This window comes from Rosa chinensis, chromosome 1 (genome assembly GCF_002994745.2).
Source record: "Rosa chinensis cultivar Old Blush chromosome 1, RchiOBHm-V2, whole genome shotgun sequence".
In the NCBI taxonomy this organism is placed as follows: Eukaryota; Viridiplantae; Streptophyta; class Magnoliopsida; order Rosales; family Rosaceae; genus Rosa; species Rosa chinensis.
In genome coordinates, this window is record NC_037088.1 from 28,899,267 (window position 1) to 28,916,292 (window position 17,026).

Here is a 17,026-nt window from a genome sequence, read left to right on the forward strand (position 1 = left end):
ATTTCCTTCATGAAAGTTGTAGAGGACGTTAAACCGAGTGCGTGCATATGTGGTACGTAAAAATTGGAGTTCGTATGTGAAAGTTATAGCTTAAAATGTGAAAGTTACTGTTCATGGTAACAAAAATATATATATGGAAAGTTACCACTGTAGGTTTCCATTTTCGGAAACCCACGGTAACTCTCCCTCTCTCCTCCCCCGACCCCTTCCCCTTCTGCCCGAGTTGGTTCTCCTCCGATTTCTCCCTCCTCCGGCCGACCCACGACGGAATCCGGCTATCCCCAAGCTCGTCTCCTCCCCCTTGACACATTGGCGGTGGTATTTTGCGAAGATTTGGCCGGAGAAGCTCGAATTCGAGCCGGGAAGGTAACCGGCGATTCCGGCCATCTACGGTCACCAAACCGGCGTCGAAGGTCGGGTTTTTGCTGGAGATTATTTCCCCTAATGTCTTGCTTTTCAATTTGCAGTGTGGAGGTCGAATCGATCAAACCCGATCCTAGGGTTCTTGAATTTTTCTGGAAAATTTTCACCAGCTTAATTGGAGCTCTTCCAGGTAAAATTGGCACTTGTTGTAGTTGAGAAAGAGATTGGGTCTGTTGAGTAGGTGGTGCTGCCAAAATTTGGTGGCCATTGGTGGTGGTTGGCCGGTGGAGCGTGGGCCCCACGCGCGGCCACTGTGGGTGGCGCGTGGAGCTGCAATTTATTTTATGTTTTGGCTCCATAAATCCCTTAACGATTGTAGAATTTTATACATGAAGTTTGGTAGAAATTGGAGGAATTACGAATTGAGTATAAATGGATAATTATCGATTTACGTGAATTCGATCGCCGAAATTCTTTCGAATTCACTTTAGAATTTATATATCAATGAATGAATATTGTTGGAATATTGTGGATGGATTCGTCGTGAATTAAGGAGTTGGATTTTGAAGGGGGACGTTTTGAATTTCAATTTCTAATTATGGTAAAGTTAATTTCCGTCCTGTAAATATATTTTTACGAGTGTTATTCGTACAGGACGAGAGGAGTCTTCGTACGAGGAAAATACCGAGCGCGTCAGGATTGACTATATACTGTGAGTGGACTTTTATTTTTCAAAGAATGATGCATGCATTTATTTAATCGGTTCCGAGGTTATAATTTGTTTATCGTATTACTTTCCCGAGCATATGGTTATTTTCAGAAATGGTTTTGGATATTTGGTTATTTGAAGGTTTTATGGCGTGCGGGGTCACGTCATTGGATTACGCTTATCTTCTCTTATTTATTCATTTCCGATATGATTTCCGGATTTATACTATTTATATTATATTTATATTCGGCGATTTGAGATTTTCGAAATGAGATTTCGATGGAGTTAATCTTTATACTTATTTATCTCCTATTTATTTTGAACTTGAGATTATCTTAGCGTGTGGGACACGTCGTTGGAAATTCATTTACGAGAGATGGGGAAGCTTTATGTACTTATGGATTTACTTGGTTTTCGGGTTTCCTTTGCCATACTCTGGGTGACTTATCATTGCTAGCATTGATTTTCAACCTTTGTGGCGCGGTGATGGGATCACCGTAGCCCTCCGCCTTTGTGGCGCAGGTTACTGTCGCTGTGACAGTAATTCTGTAGCCCGGTATCCTATCGCTACACTTAGTGGCGTAAGGGTATATTACGGGAATAATAGGAGTATTTTAGCCTGGGAGGCTCACTTGTATGGCTATCACCTTCCCCTACTCATTTTACTACTTAGGCTATCGGGGCTAGCTCGATTTTCGTTTAACCAGCGGGGCTGGTCTTATTTTCCTTGAGTATCAGAGTTCCAACTTTTTCTTTAAAATCGTATGTGACTAGCGGGGCTAGTCGGTTTTCATGAGCGGAACTCTTCTTGTTTTATTTTCGTTAATCATTGCATGCATCGGGAATTTTTAAAGAAATAAATGTGGGAAAGTATAAAATCCCTTTTGTTTGAAATTGTTTATTTTTGTCCACTCACGCTAACGTTTTTACGTACTTTTCCCTGGGCCCTTTGGTTTCAAATGCCCAGTTTACAGTGTTGCTGCTCGGCGTTCTGGAGTGAGCCATAGTGACCGCATCCGCTTCCGTCATCATATTTTGTAGGTTATCTATTTAGCCTACTGTACTCTATGTTAAATTTACTTTCCTAGAATTGCTCTGATTACTATGGGATTTGTGACCCAGACTTGTATGGAAATATATTTGAGGTCCACGACCTAACTTTGGGAATTGTAATATCTAAAATCTTGAATTTTCTTAGACTTGAAGTACTTGTTAAACTATTATTATTTTGGGCTTGAGTTGGTTGAATGATGGGAGCAGGGTGGCTCCAGGAGTTTGTGGTTGGATTATTAGAAGTGAAATTTGTTTTCCACAGGTTTTGGGTTGTCCATTTTTAAGGGAGGTTATGCCGAAATTTTTGGTAAACCTTCTTTAAAAGTGGGTCTCGCAGGGCCACTTCGGATTCCAGGGTGGAATCCGGGGCGGGTCTTGTCAAATGCCATATGCATCTTAACTATCGTCATTATTCATTAATGCCACATAAATCTTAATCTAACCATAGTTAATTACATGATCTTTTTTTTTTTTTTCAAATGAATAAATATGATAATGATGAAAGAAAAAAAGAATTTCTATTAGGACCACTCAATCTGCTTTTTTTTTTTTTTTTGAATCAAATCCAAATCGGGTGCTAATATATTGCATCACAAGCCAGAATAGGCCGGTTCATATCCTTCCGCTGAATACAAGAAGCTAGTGGTAGTACCCACAATGGTACGTAGTTACAGACCCACTCATTAGACAATTAAGTACGTAGACATAGCGAGAGTTCTCTTTTGGTCGGTACTACTCCAGAGACACTAGAGGTACATAGGGTGCATAAAAGTGCATAGGTTCCCTAAACAGGAAATTATTGTAGTTAGATAAGCTAAAAACATAGCAATGGGCCTAGGGCAAACACCCCAGCCCAAAAGGACAACTCCAAGAGAGGAAGTCCAGCTCACGGCCCAGTAGAGAAGGGTGCCCCAAGCCTATCCCAAACACCATCTCTAACCCAAAATCTGTGCACAGCTACGATGTGGCACCGACCCCCACCCTCCAGAAACCCTGCTGCAGCAACCACCGACTAAATCTCCCAAAACCAACAAAACCACGCTGGCCATCACAATCCGACCAGATCCTCCATATCCACGCCGCTACAGCAATCCAACCAGACCACCGAAGCCACGCACATCACGAACGATCTGCTTTGCCCTCGCCATAGCCACCGCCGCCTCCAGCTCTGGAAATCCCATGACGAAGATGCCGCTACAGGTTCTGGAGGCCCATGACCAAACTTAAAGTCTCTGTACAACTCAATCTCGAATCTGAAAAAGATCTGGGCTCCACCTCCACCAAGTCCGGCAGACCTTCAAGCCAAACCTCCCATACCAGAAGCCGCCAAGGCATTAACTTTCAAGAGCCAGTCCGACATCATCCCAAAACGGCGAACCAGCGCCGACGAGCGCCGCCGGACGAGAAGAAAATCGCAAAACCCTACACCAAGAGTTGTCCGAGTTTTGTGGAGCAAAATAGTCTTAGTGTAAAAGTCTCTCCATACCTCTCAATCTGCTTACTAGACCTCTCTCAATTTTTAATTATTTAATGACATAAAAAATTATTAAAGACGTTAAGACAACAAACTAATAAGGAAAATATTTTTTTTCTCTGCCTGCCTTTTTTAGTTGGGCGAATAAATACCCACGTTCTAAATTAATACCACAACCAATCATATCTCAAGATTGGACCACAGCTTTTCAAAAGTTTATTTGGACATGAAATGAGAATCATATGTCAATTTGGATTTTCTGGGTAGGTTTGCATGAAGATGGAAAAGAAAAGTTGGAGTTTTTGGCTTTTTCCTGGGTTTCATTGGTTTCGGTACTGAAGAAATAAGCAAATGGTAAAATATTTTCTTTTTTATTAACCATGGTTCGACAAAGATAAATGTGGCATAGTGGGTGTTCTCCCTGCCCCCCACAAACAAATTTGCTGCATCGATCCATGAGAAAGATAAACTCGATCTATATTAATTTGCAGACTAGTTTCCACTTATTTTCACTTCGTAAATGTTACACACCAAAAGGAGATATGTTGATAAAACCGTATTAAAACATATCGATATAGAGAAACCAAAGCAATGTTGTAATATATATATATATATAGCACAATGCATGTACTCATATGCTTATATCAGATTATATCGATCTGAGATTCTGAGCAGCTAGGTTTCCTCTTAAATCATTTCACTTTTGTTTCCACCTTCGCTCCTGCTCCATGCTACTGATTTTGTTTGACAAAGCTTTTCGGTTCTTCTGAAGCTCAGTCGGGAGCTTAACATCCGTTGCCAAACCAACAATCTCAAGAAACCTTATCAGATACCAAGTAATATCAATTTGCCACCATTCAAAACCTTGTCGAGCTGAGTACTCAAAAGCATGGTGGTTATTGTGCCAACCTTCTCCATGAGCTAGCAATCCACATAACCTAAACAACACAACATATTAAATTTCATGGCATTAATCACTATCAGTAGCCAATAAACATATCATTAACTATGTACGTAGAGAAGATACAATATATAATAATATTAATTACCAGTTGTTTTTGGACAAATCACCAGTATCCCATACTTGGTTTCCCCATATGTGGCAAACCGAATTTATTGAAAAAGTTACATGGAGAAAAAATATCGTTCTCACAGCCTACAAATAGTTACAAAATAAAAAGAACAAATAGTTATTTATTGGTTAAAACTGAAATGACGATGAATTTAAAAATATAAAAAGGTAAGAGAAATTTTATTACCAGTGCCCAAACTAAATAGGGCATTCCTCCTATGCAATAGAGTACAACTCCACAAGCAATACAATGATAAGGGTGCGTGTAGTGAAGAAACTTATAATATGTCTGTTTTTTCAAATCTCCAACATTGTATAGTTTTCCATCATACTGCACAATTTCAAAGTAAATTAATAGTAAGTACGTGTAATTAAAAAAACAAAACTTTCACTTGTACTTGAACAACAGTGTGTAATAAAATGAAGAGTACAGGAGATTTATACGCACACTTCCAAAACGTTTACGATAATCAAAGATCCAACCAATGTGACTAAACCAGAAACCCTTAAGAGGGGTATGAGGGTCATTCGGCGTGTCCACAAGCTGGTGGTGACTCCTGTGTGAGCTAACCCATTCTAGTGGACTTCCCTATAAGACCAAAACCCAACTCCATAACTTTATAAATTACATATATGAGATCTTCACCTTTTCGATGTGCAATATTTAAGAATTCAAAAAAGAATGAAATTTAGGGCATAGATGAACCTGAAGCGAATGAACGGCGCAATAGGCGAAGAAGTATTCGAGCCATTTGGGCAGCTTGAAGCTTCCGTGGGCGAGATTTCTATGAAAAGATATAGTTACCCCCACACCAGTGACATAGTAGAGTGCTACGCCCAACCAAAACGCAGACCATGTGAAATGAAATGGCGCCAGAAGAGCAAGAAGATGTATAGCACCAAGGGTGAAAACACTAACTATGTCGACACCGTTCCATTGCCTCCCCAGAAAATAAACCGGCTTCTGCACCATCCAAGGTAGCCATGCCATCTTCTTGCTAAGCTTATAAAGCTAAGTTGCTGCTCTCTTCTGTAGTTCTGTACCAAAATATGAGTGTGTGCACAAATATATATACACGCACAGAAAATGGAAGCTAGTTAGGTGGGCTGCTGGTTAGATTGTAACCTTCACTAGCAATGTAGGACTGCATTTACTTTTTCATGTTCTGGTACCTAGCGAGGCAATTAATAGTATTTGTTGCAGAGGAAGAAAAATAAATGAACTAATTAACAATAATAAGCTGGTTCAGTGCCAGGTCTGAAATGTATGAAAAACTCCTATTTCATACTCTGAATTCTGGCGAGGGGCTTCCTTTTCTTCTCGGGGGAATGGGAAGCAGAGGAGTGCAATCAAAGAAACCGAATTTAATAGAAAATTTCAAGTGATTCATTCATTAACAGATTTGCACTAAATGGGAAGTAGAGGAATGCAATAAAAGAAACAGAGTTTACTAGCAAATGTCATGTGACTCATTCATTACAAACTATCATGCTCAGCCCTTGAACTTGGAAAACAATGTTCAATAGCACAAAAGGTCTAACAAAACAGAGAGTTTGCAAGAAGCAAAATAGAGCACATACCTAGAAAAATAGAGAGTCATATTCTCTTTTTCACAAAATAGAACAACCTGCTCAAACAAAGAAAGTCATCCACTCTCCCTTAACGTTTGCAATTTTCTCTTGCACACTTTTCACTAAATCCATAGCATTCACTATGTACGTCCTGATCATCTTTTTGTAGGGCTTGTGATAACTCATGAGTGACTCGATCCAAGTATAATTCTCATCAAATGCAAACTGAATATGAAATCAAATGCAGCATCTTTGGCTAATATGCTATATTCTAACCAATTAGGGAAGTCATTAAACCAATCAGAGACAAACCTTCGTTTCTCTTCTCCGCACTGTGTTTGGACGAACTGATGATTTCTAGCTGACAAGGACCTCTTAATTAGCAGATACTCTCTTCTAATTTTATCCCTAAGATTGTGATGATAATCTGAAATTTTAGTCCTTACTCCAGGATCGGAAGGAAGATTTTAGTTCTACACAACTCTGTTTTGATCTTTTTCACTCTCTGTAAGGGAAGGGGTGATGATAACTCGATCGTTTGATGTTCGTTTAAAGAATCTCTCCAACTTTAATAGAAAAGAGTAATTTAATCTAAATAACAAAGTCGTTGATTTGGGAAGTAAACTAGAAGATGAAGAACTGACCTTCAAGATCATCAATCCAAGACTGAATTGCAGAAGGGCAGAGATTGAAGACTCAAAGAGTCGAAATCGGACTCTATCGAAGACTGGAAGTCTGCAAGTATTGAGTTTGGTTGTTTGGGGATTCTCAGTAGAACTAAAACAATGGGAAATGGGAAATGGGGTCTCGTCTGGGAATGGCTGGCAAGCTTCAGCCTTTACATACATATGAATGATAGTGGCATGGTGCTTTGTGAAACGACACCATCATATCAATTACATATATATATATATATATATATATGTATATGAATGATAGTGGCATAGTACTTTGTGAAATGACACCATCATATCAATTATCTATTATATATATATATATATATATATATATTTTGAGAAGATTATCTATTATATTGATATTCAATATATATATTAAACATTAAAACATAGCTGACATTAAAAAAAAAAAAAAAAAAAACTCAGTTGCCAAATGTCAAAAGCTGACTGGGGCAGTGGCCCCCCCCCATGTGCGTCCGCCACTGTTGTGAGTTTGTTGCTTTAATTGTTAAGTACATCTGAAGTCTAAACACGATAAAACAATTAATGGAATTTAACCCAAAAAGGGGAGAAGCACATCCTGCACCTTCACCTGCAAAGCGCTACACTCCTGCTTCCAAGTGAACTACTGAAGACAGACTACCGGGAGTGGGAATAAAGCTCCAGCCCTTAGCCCTGAACTCCGGCCTTCAATAAAAAGCAATATTAGCACTAGGGAGAGTCTTATTACCAGTCGACCAAAATAAAACTTAAGTTTTCAATATACTTGCCCGTAAGATTACTGCTGATATAAGTTAACATCAACTCTTGGATTGACCCGTGATCTATTTTTTATTATCCTTTTGACTTAAAACTCTTTAGTTACCATGGAGACTTCTATTTGCACAAGAAAGACCAAATTTTAGAATTGGGAAAAAGGGCCTAGTGTTGATGTTCCAAAGATGGTACATTTTTTCTGGGTAAGCTGTGGCTACTGCATTAGACATCTAAATACTCTTGGATCTATAGGACTTTTTATTACAAACTGTGCGAGCCTGCAAGGTGTCCTGGGAGCTAGGTGGTTGGAGTTTTGCAACTGGACATTTTTGACACTTTGTTTTATAGTAGTTAAACACACACATGCTCATGTGCATAGTCTTGTTGATGATGATATTACTTTCCTTGATGGCATGACCACTTCAATTAAATATATAGTTAAAATTAACTTTTGTTGGCCATGTTATTACTGGATGCTCTCAAATGGATTGATCTTTTCAAAATTTTGCTGATTGCTGTTCCTCTTGTATTTCGATCTTGTGTTGTCTCACGGTACTTCAGTCCTGCTAAAGTAGTCAACTTTATTTTCCTACGTTCTGTTTGTGATACATATGCACTTACATTTTTCCTCTCTAGGTTCATATTTTGTCGTGCGGTCCTATCAGTCTATGTTCCAACCTTCAATAAGAAGGAATTTATTCCCAAGTGTGTACCATGCCTCCCAGCGTCTTTCCTGCCAACAACAGCTGCATTCCAGACTGTTATTTTGCATATAGCGAATATCTTTGGAGCGAGCTCTAAATTCATTTTCTCAGAAGGACTTGTACTCCCAGAAAATAGACAGGGTGACACAGAAGCAGTGCCATGTTCATGAATCATATCGAGTAAAGCAGAAGATTCATGAATCAATTGGCTGGAGAGTTTACTTTTGCTGATTTTGGTTCATTGCGTCAAAACTATCGCAAGACCTTGTATTGTGTTGGTGCTTGTACAGGAAATATGATTGAAATAACTTCATAGGGTTGGCTCGCTTGGCTGACCGAGCTGTGTGTGTTTGTTGTTCTTAGTTATGAACTTGTAAGTTGTAACTTCTTTCCTTTGTTGTGAAATTACCTGTTGTTGATAAGGCAATCCTTGTAAGAGATAACTTGGACTTGTTTTGTAGAAATAGAAAAAATTTGATGTCTCTTCTGTGTAATTGGAGAGAGCTCTTTTGTTGTCTGTATGCTGTTTTTTTTTTGTTAGTGTTGTCGAAGTCTCTATGCTGTTCTTAAAAAGTGGTCGTAGAAAGGAAAAGAACTCGGGTCTGTTTGGTTTGGTAGGACTCTAAAGTTTCAAGTCCATTATCGAGGCTGTGGTCAAGCCGTCCCTCGTAGGGTTATGCTAGTTTTGTTGGTGTATTGGAAGGCTAAATAACAGTACGTGTTTTCAACAGATCTATAATCTTTAAGATGGTGTAATATTATGCTTCACAAAACACATTACGGCTCTAGTCTTGTAGAGATATAAATGATTAAGAAATGGCGAATGCATTTCCGAATATCGGGCAATACTTTCCAAATCGCCCCTGCACCCTCTTAAACTTTTATTCTTCTCTACACTGAGCAAAAAGCGGTCACAAGTTTATATGGGTTCCTCTCATGGTCCTTTCAGTAAATTTGTAGGAAGGATCTAAGTAAGCATGCTTTATTTGCACTGGTGAGTATATATTCTAAATCTGCTATTGATATCAGAACCTATATTCAATCACGTATGATTCATCTGCAAACGTCGTGTAAAGGCAAAAGTTGATTTCAATGAGGTTTTATACTTTTATTTACTGGAGCAAAAAGTGCCATTAAGCATGCTCTTTTAGGGCTTATTTCTTTTAGCTATGGTCCTTCATCTTCAGCCCAGAAGTAATTCATCATGTCTTTAATTTTTAAAAAGAGCAGAACCGCAGAATATGAATAGCACTTTCGAGCGACAGTCGATATTTATGCAAGAACTAATTTGCAAGAATTATCCCAACGTGCAGCTCTGCCTGGGATGTTGTCAATTAAGTCTAATACATTTGCATGGGAGGTATTTCTAGCTTTAGTAGACAAACCCGGGGGACTCTCATTTGACAGCAAGCTAATAATTCCCAGAGGCTCCAGGAAAACTTCTGGCCTTTCCTCCAAATTACCATGAAGAGTACTATTCCTTTTCTTCTGATGTAGACAATTTGTTCAAAACCCTCTTTGGATTAAAGCTCTGAGACATTATCAATAAAGCAAGAGCACAAGAGAAGGCTAATTTTACTGCTGGATCATCGAGCAATTAAGTAAAAAAGATAAGCTAATCTGGTTTTAAGGACACACACACATCCACGTACACACACACACACACGTGTATTAAGTTCATAAATTTTGGCAACACACCAGAAACCTACTATATATTCAATAGGAGCTATAGTCGATAATATGCCAATAATGAAAATTCGAATGAGACCTAGCTAAAGGCTTCTTTGAGACCGCTTCTGGAAGCATAAAAGTGGTTTTCAAATGTGGTAAAAGCACTTTTAACCGAGAAAACACTTGATAAGTGCTTCTCAAATCCACTTTATAGTGATTCTAAAATTTCCCAAAGACACATTTTATATCTTTTGCAGTTTTTGTTTTATTTTTTATTTTTTTAATATTTATAACTAATTTTGTTTATGAATTTAAAAGTGCTTGTGACCCTTGAAGACCCGTTTGTGCCCCCTTAACAAGAATGAAATACCCTAGTCAACCAAATCGCCGTCAACAATAACTCTGAAATATATTTAAGGTGTATTTTTAAAACAAGATAAGATAAATTAGATGATGTTGCTGAAGATGTTAATAATAATAACAGAAGAAAAATCTTAAAATCAATCTTAATGAAACGAAACTTTCTTCTACAATGTGGGTCGAATTATAAACTAAAACCTAACCTGAAATCTATATGAAAAATATGAAATCCTAACTGTATCGGCTTTTTATGAAATTGATAGATCAAGATTTCAAGAGCGGTTCATCATCTGCTTGAACTCTTCAAAGTTGATGAAGCCATCACCATTGACGTCAAATTTGGTGATCATGGTGGCACATTCCCCAACGGAGCACTTCTCCCCTAAGCGGTTGAGCACCTCATGAAGTTCGCTCACCGAGATCAGGCCATCCTTGTCAAGATCGTACACATTGAAGGCGTCAAGGAGATCCTTGCTCGACCCCGATCCATTCATGATTTTTGTGAACTCCTCCAGGTCGATGTGGCCGTCCCAGTCCTTGTCGAACTCCTCTGGCTTCATCTCCCGCCCCATCTTACGGAGAACGTTATTGAGCTCATCACTGGAGATGAGTCCGTCACTGTTCTCATCGAACTTGTTGAAGACCTTCTGTACCTCTTCCATACTGTTGAAACTCGATGACATCGCTGAGAGGGAGTACAAATTTGATTTGGTTTCTTCTATTGTGTGAGAGGGTAGATATCCCAGTGTTCCTATTTATAGGGCTTGATTTCAGTAATGGGTTCTGTTTGTGTTTCCTATAAGGAAAAGGGAACAGTTTCCTAATTCAAAATTAAAAGATCATTCCTAATTCAAGTTCTATAATCAAGAGATCTTCAAGAGACTTTTCTCTTGGTCGAAAAGAAAAAGGAAAGACGTTTTTCCTGACCTAAGAAGTCTCTGCAATTTAGGGATTCTCTCTCAAAAAAGCATTTTGTTGTAATCAAAAGCCTTTCGGGATTCAGCATTACATTGTGCCATTGAATGGCGTTGTGATTCTTCCACCCTTCTAAAGCAAGTGGTAATCTCTATTCAAGATTTTAATTTGACCCTTATTTTACAGATGAATATCACTAGTATGAGCGAGTAGTATCACATGGCTGTAGTTCGTGTAAGATTTTTGATGAATTCTTTTTGTTTTATTCTTTCTTTATGTTTTTATTTGGGATTGTCCCTATCGACCACTTGGCTGTCCTCAAAACTAGCTACTTTCTATCAGGACTATAATTTTAACCTTAGAGGATACATCTTCCAATCCTTTTAAGTTCCAAACTTTTTGTTGACTTCCCTGTATTTCGTAGTCTTATTTCATTAGATAGTTGGATTTATCATGCTCATGAGGAGCAACCTATTGCATCAGTTTTTCATAGCAAACATTGGAAACTTAACTCAAAAGATTGATGATGCTGAAGCAGAACCTATGCTAGATGGTGTACGTGTGGCCTATTTGGAATGTTGCATAGAGAGTTTTTGGGTTGTTTATGGACTTTTCTTCAGGTCGATTGATGAATTTATGTCTAGGATTAGTGTATTGATCAATGCATGGTCTTCTAGTATTGAATATAAATTCATTATGTGGCCGGAGTTCATGGACTTAGAGACTAGATCAACGTATTCCATTTAAGGCTTGTAAACCCTTCTTTGAGCTATGAATGAAGAGAATTTTCCAGCAAGCTTCTGCTTCGTTTTAGGTTTTTGTGATGCAACCTAACTGTATGTGAGATGTCTAGAGGCCTTACCAGTACTGGTGCGATGCTAATAGTTTATCCTCATTTTGTCACCATGACTTCCTATCTTGCCTAATTTACTAAGCATTTCTTAGCCAAAACAGTACAATCATATAGTTAGTTGCCTTGCATCAATGGAATAAGGAAAGAAATAATTAAGGATATTGACTTCTTCAGACAAACCCAATGATATATATATCAAACCTTCACTTTTGGAATCTCAGCTGAATTTAGTCATTTACACCAGAAGCTAGATCACTAGGCGCTTGCAAAAAATGTACACTTAATTATTTCTCTAATCCTGTTGGAGGGGTAGGATTAATTGTCATTAGAGGAACAATAATATGTACCACTTAATTGCATAAGATCATCATATATTTTGCTTTCTTACATTGGTACATACAAACAACATGACATGATTATATCCCTAATTAAGCGCGCAGGTTCTGAAAATTTATTCTGACACCACCTTCTTTACTTTGTTGGCCTATTCATCTGATAGACTAAAGCCTGCTTGTGGAAAAAGTAACCGAGTATGTTATAGTTAGTTGACTGAGTCTTTAAGTTTGTGGTTTGATAAGTTGTTTAGTGGTCTGTTGAATAAATCCCAAATGTTTAAGGTAGTTGTTTAATTTGATTTGTTCTTAGCCACTTACCACTTTAATATGATTGTAGGACTTGGGTTGCAGTTTTCCTTTTTCTTGTTGAATTGTAAGGCTATATATGTAGCGGATCAAATTGTTTCTCAACTGATAAGATCATTCTCCCAACTCTTGCTTATTCACGATAAGGGTTTTTGATTCTTAACATTCTGGTATCAGACCTCTATCATGGGGCCTGATTTTTTTTTTTTTTTTTTAATGAATAAGGGATTAGACGATATTAGCTCCTCAGAGGCAAATGATATAGGGAACATGCAAGTCCCACCCTCTATCCCGAAGGAGAAGGGTTTGCCACACTCTGGGAACCCACCACCTGTCCGCCTATTTTTATTTTATTAATAACATAAAAAGAAAATACAACCTAAAGAAGGGGAGACATAAACCTTACCCCAAAAGTTAGAAATAAAGATAAAAGGAAGTGAAAAAATTGAAGCAGAACCTTAAATTTTCCCAACTTCCAGATAATTAAACAGCTTGCAAAGCAAAACAATGGAAGAAAAAACAAAACTTGCACTATCTGCCAAGAGAAGCCATTAGCACCCAGCTTCGTAATGAAACCAAATAACCCCTGTAACATCATGTCCAAGTAATAGCGACCAGCGTTTGCAGTATAAGGAATGTAGCAAATATAGTAGCCAATGTTAAAACAAGCCCAACACCAACCCATGCAAGAAAGAGAGTTAAACATGGCAAAGGTAAGAGAATCCCAGATCATCCATATGAAGATAAGGAGATATATTAGGCGGAGGAGAAACATGCCATACCAGGGATGGAGAAAGTAAGCCCATGTTTGCCATTCTATCAGCCACCGTATTTCCTTCCCAAAGAATATGGGAACAATGAAAGGTCATTGCTCTAATACGTGCTAAGCAAGTAAGCCATGCAATTCAAAGCGGCCAAGGTGGAACAAAAGATGAGGATGTGATGCATGCAATTACTCTAGTCGAATCACATTCAAGCCAGAGGCATCGCCAACCATACTGGAAGGCATATTCAATCCCAATGATCACACCCATAAGCTCTGAGTAGAAGGCAAATTTGTGTCCCAATCCTTGACAATAACCGCCAATGTAATGACCATGGGTGTCCCAAAACACACCACCACAAGCTGCAGGTCCTGGATTACCCTTTGCAAGACCATCAGTATTCAACTTAATCCAAGGAAAAATTGGAGGGTGCCAGAGAACTAACCGAGGCGCTACTCGATTTTTAGGAATAGGTTGAATACCCAACCCAACCAACAACTGAGTGTCAACCAAACCATTCGAATAACCTGGCATGTAAGGAGTAGAAAAGCGAAGCCAAGCCTTGAGAGAGCTGAAAATTCACATGAGGGAAGGGCGCTTGGCCTCAAATCTAAGTTTATTGCGAGCTTTCCATATAGCCATAAGAGCATAAAGACAACTAGCAAGCCAAATTCTTTTTAGTTGGGGAGAGAAAGACTTGCCAATAATGGAGTTAATAACCCACCAATAGTGCCACTAGTTGGTAAGAAAGTCCCAAAACAGCATGCTAGCCATTGCCAAACATGTTGCGCAAACGAGCAAGTGACAAATAAGTGAGTAGAATCCTCAATATAGCCAAAAGTACAAAGCTGGCAAACAGACACTATTGGGATACCCCGTTTTTGAAGCTGCACATCAATAGGTAGTAACTTGAGAGGCAGCAGTTTTCTTAGTGTGAAGCAGTAAGAATATAGCAGCTTTGTCCAACCAACTATTCCAGAGTTTGGTGGGGATCACTGGTCTATGCTCGTGGAAAACTTCTTCCGCTCAAAGGAATATTGGAGTTTGGTAGAGACCGGAATCATTGCAGCAGCAGCAAGAGTTAAGCCCACTGAAGCGCAAGGCAAGACGATTGAAGATCAGAAGCTGAAGGTAATATACACCAAGTTGCAAGTTGTTTGGCTCCAAAACCAGCCGGGAGCAAACTGTCTCTTTTGAGAGTGTGATTGCGCGGGTGTGCCAGCACCGTGGGGTGCAGTCATCAGGGGAGTCCCTTGACCTGACTTCTTACCAAGCGTTGCAGACGAGGAGAGCACAAACCTCGTCACAAGGCTCTTTTCTCTGCCTTCCGGAAAAGGACTTCTTGCCTTACGGATAAGGACTTTGGTTGTGATCTCGTCGCGTTCACCGAATCGATACTTAGTGTTGTAGACTAAGCAGAGCAATCACTGGGAAGTTGGGAGAAAGCACAAGGTTTGCTAAAGGGTGACTTTAGCTTTGCTGGGTTGCCAGGGCGTTACCCTTGCTTCGCTGGTAGTATCGGTGGCTATAGTATAGGCAGTCGGCTCCTGGAGAGACTAGGACTTGAAGTACGGTCACCGGGTTTCAACTAGGTTAAAGGTTTGCTCCGGGGAGGCTTGATAATCTGAGAGATTAGTTGATTGAAGAGTTTTTTCTTGATTCGTCCTTGAAACTTGGTATTTATACCTAGGGTTTCGACTGTTCCTTTCCATAGAAGGATTATTGATTGAAGTTTCCTATTCAATCTTCGCTACTTGACTCCAATAAGGGCTCGTTTTCCTTATGGATTTCGGAATTGGTGAAGCTGTAACCCAAACCCAAGTAGACTTATTTTTAGGCCGTAGGTATCGGCCCGCTATGCTAAATCCACTAAAGGATCTTACCAAAATTACTTTTGGGCTCAAACATTGCCCCCCAAGCCCCGAAATCAGGCCCGCGAAAATGTAATTGATTGAAGGGGACTAAAACGTCACGCCTACTGACCGAAACGAGGCCATTAATGAGGGTTGCATCCATTCGCTTTGCAAAACGTCTTTTCGTCGCATCGTTTCCCTCACAAAATCTCTTATTTAAATCCCGTAGCCACTTCAAACTTGTCACATCAGAAACTCTTTCAGTCTCCTAAACCCAGAAACCCTCTTATTCCGAACATCTTCCTCACAAAAACCCAGAAATGGCTCCCCCAAAGAAGATAGTTATCGATCAAGAGGAAGAACTCAATGATAAAGCTGCCCACACTTGGGGAACCAGCATCGGTGCCCGCTGTCACGTCCACACTTCTATCTAGAGACCTCTGCTTCTCAGGCTCCCAAATCGTCATGTCGGACTAGGTCTAGCGCCGCGAGATTCCATCCCAACCGACGCTATCGCCCTCTACGGCGTACCCGTTCGTTGACCCATTCCGATCCTCCGAAAGACTCTTGGAGATTTCAGCAGTTGGGGTGCGCAAAAACATCGAGCGAAAATAGGGCACTGGCCATCCTCGATCAGTGCAGCGGAGCTTTCCTGGTATCGCGAAGCTCTAGCGCGAGATCTGGCTCGCTGGAACGCGGCATGTATTACCCATACTATTGATTTATGCTTTCGCCTCCCGCGTAGTGGCAATTGCTCACCACTTGCCGCCTTTCTCTACTTCTGGAACATCGCCACCAACACCTTTGATTTTTGATTTGGCCAAATGAGTATCACATTGTTGGATATTCTCACCATCACTGGCCTACCCATTGATGGCGAGCCCTACCTGCATGGCCAATTTGACTCTGTCACCTTCACTTCAACCATGGCACAAAACTGTCGTAGCGCTCATAACAGTTCACATCCGCGGTGGCTGGCCTATTACCACAGTGAGCATAATGCGACTGGTGGAATTACCTTTCTGAAGTACTGGCTCTGCAAGTTTGTCTTCTGCACCTCCACCAATAAGCCCACTGGTCCTTGGACTTCTCTAGCAACGGCCCTCTACAACGACCGCCGTGTAAGACTCGGACAACCAGTGTTGGGTGCCCTCTACCGCACTCTATACCAAGCCACCATGCATCCTTTTGAGACTAGCATCTCTGGCCCTTTTTGGATCCTTGTTTTCTGGATTCAAACTTATTTTCCATATTTCCGCCGCGACGACATTCCACTACTTCCACCGGCTGATGTACTCTTGGGTCAATGGCTCAGCCGCGAGGAAAGGTACACATCACCTCCCTATTCTGAGTGCTTCACATATATGTACCTTCTGCACGAAATGCCCTACTGTGACCTAGTACTTGGTAGAAGATTCCCACCTCCACTTGAAAATGGATTCCTTCCTTAGGCTCCTAACTATAGTGATCGCGCGCGCTTGGCTTTTCGCCGCGCGATCTCTTGTTCAGACATTAGGCTTACTGCCGAAGAACTTAGTTACAAGCTTTACGCTTCTAACCACTTTGCTCGCCAATTTGGCCTCATTCAA

General features: G+C 40.0%; 2 protein-coding genes across 3 annotated transcripts; both read right to left on the reverse strand.

Annotated features, from left to right (window-relative positions):
- Positions 1-4,059: 4,059 nt before the first annotated feature.
- LOC112192815 (palmitoyl-monogalactosyldiacylglycerol delta-7 desaturase, chloroplastic) lies at positions 4,060-7,128 on the reverse strand. 2 transcript variants are annotated; one of them, XM_024332734.2, is made up of 6 exons: positions 6,888-7,128; positions 5,378-5,701; positions 5,120-5,260; positions 4,859-5,002; positions 4,649-4,755; positions 4,060-4,537 (listed from the first exon to the last, which is right to left on the reverse strand). In XM_024332734.2, the coding sequence occupies exons 2-6, from the start codon at positions 5,660-5,662 to the stop codon at positions 4,297-4,299; spliced, it is 918 nt and encodes a 305-aa protein (XP_024188502.1). In that variant the 5' UTR covers positions 5,663-5,701; positions 6,888-7,128; the 3' UTR covers positions 4,060-4,296. The 2 variants fall into 2 exon arrangements, with proteins under 2 accessions (XP_024188502.1, XP_024188464.1); XM_024332696.2 differs by having other exon boundaries at positions 5,378-5,709.
- Positions 7,129-10,683: 3,555 nt separating this feature from the next.
- Positions 10,684-11,073, reverse strand: LOC112164447 (probable calcium-binding protein CML27). The gene has a single exon (XM_024300642.2). It carries the CDS (start codon positions 11,071-11,073, stop codon positions 10,684-10,686), a length of 390 nt encoding a protein of 129 aa, XP_024156410.2.
- Positions 11,074-17,026: the final 5,953 nt, after the last annotated feature.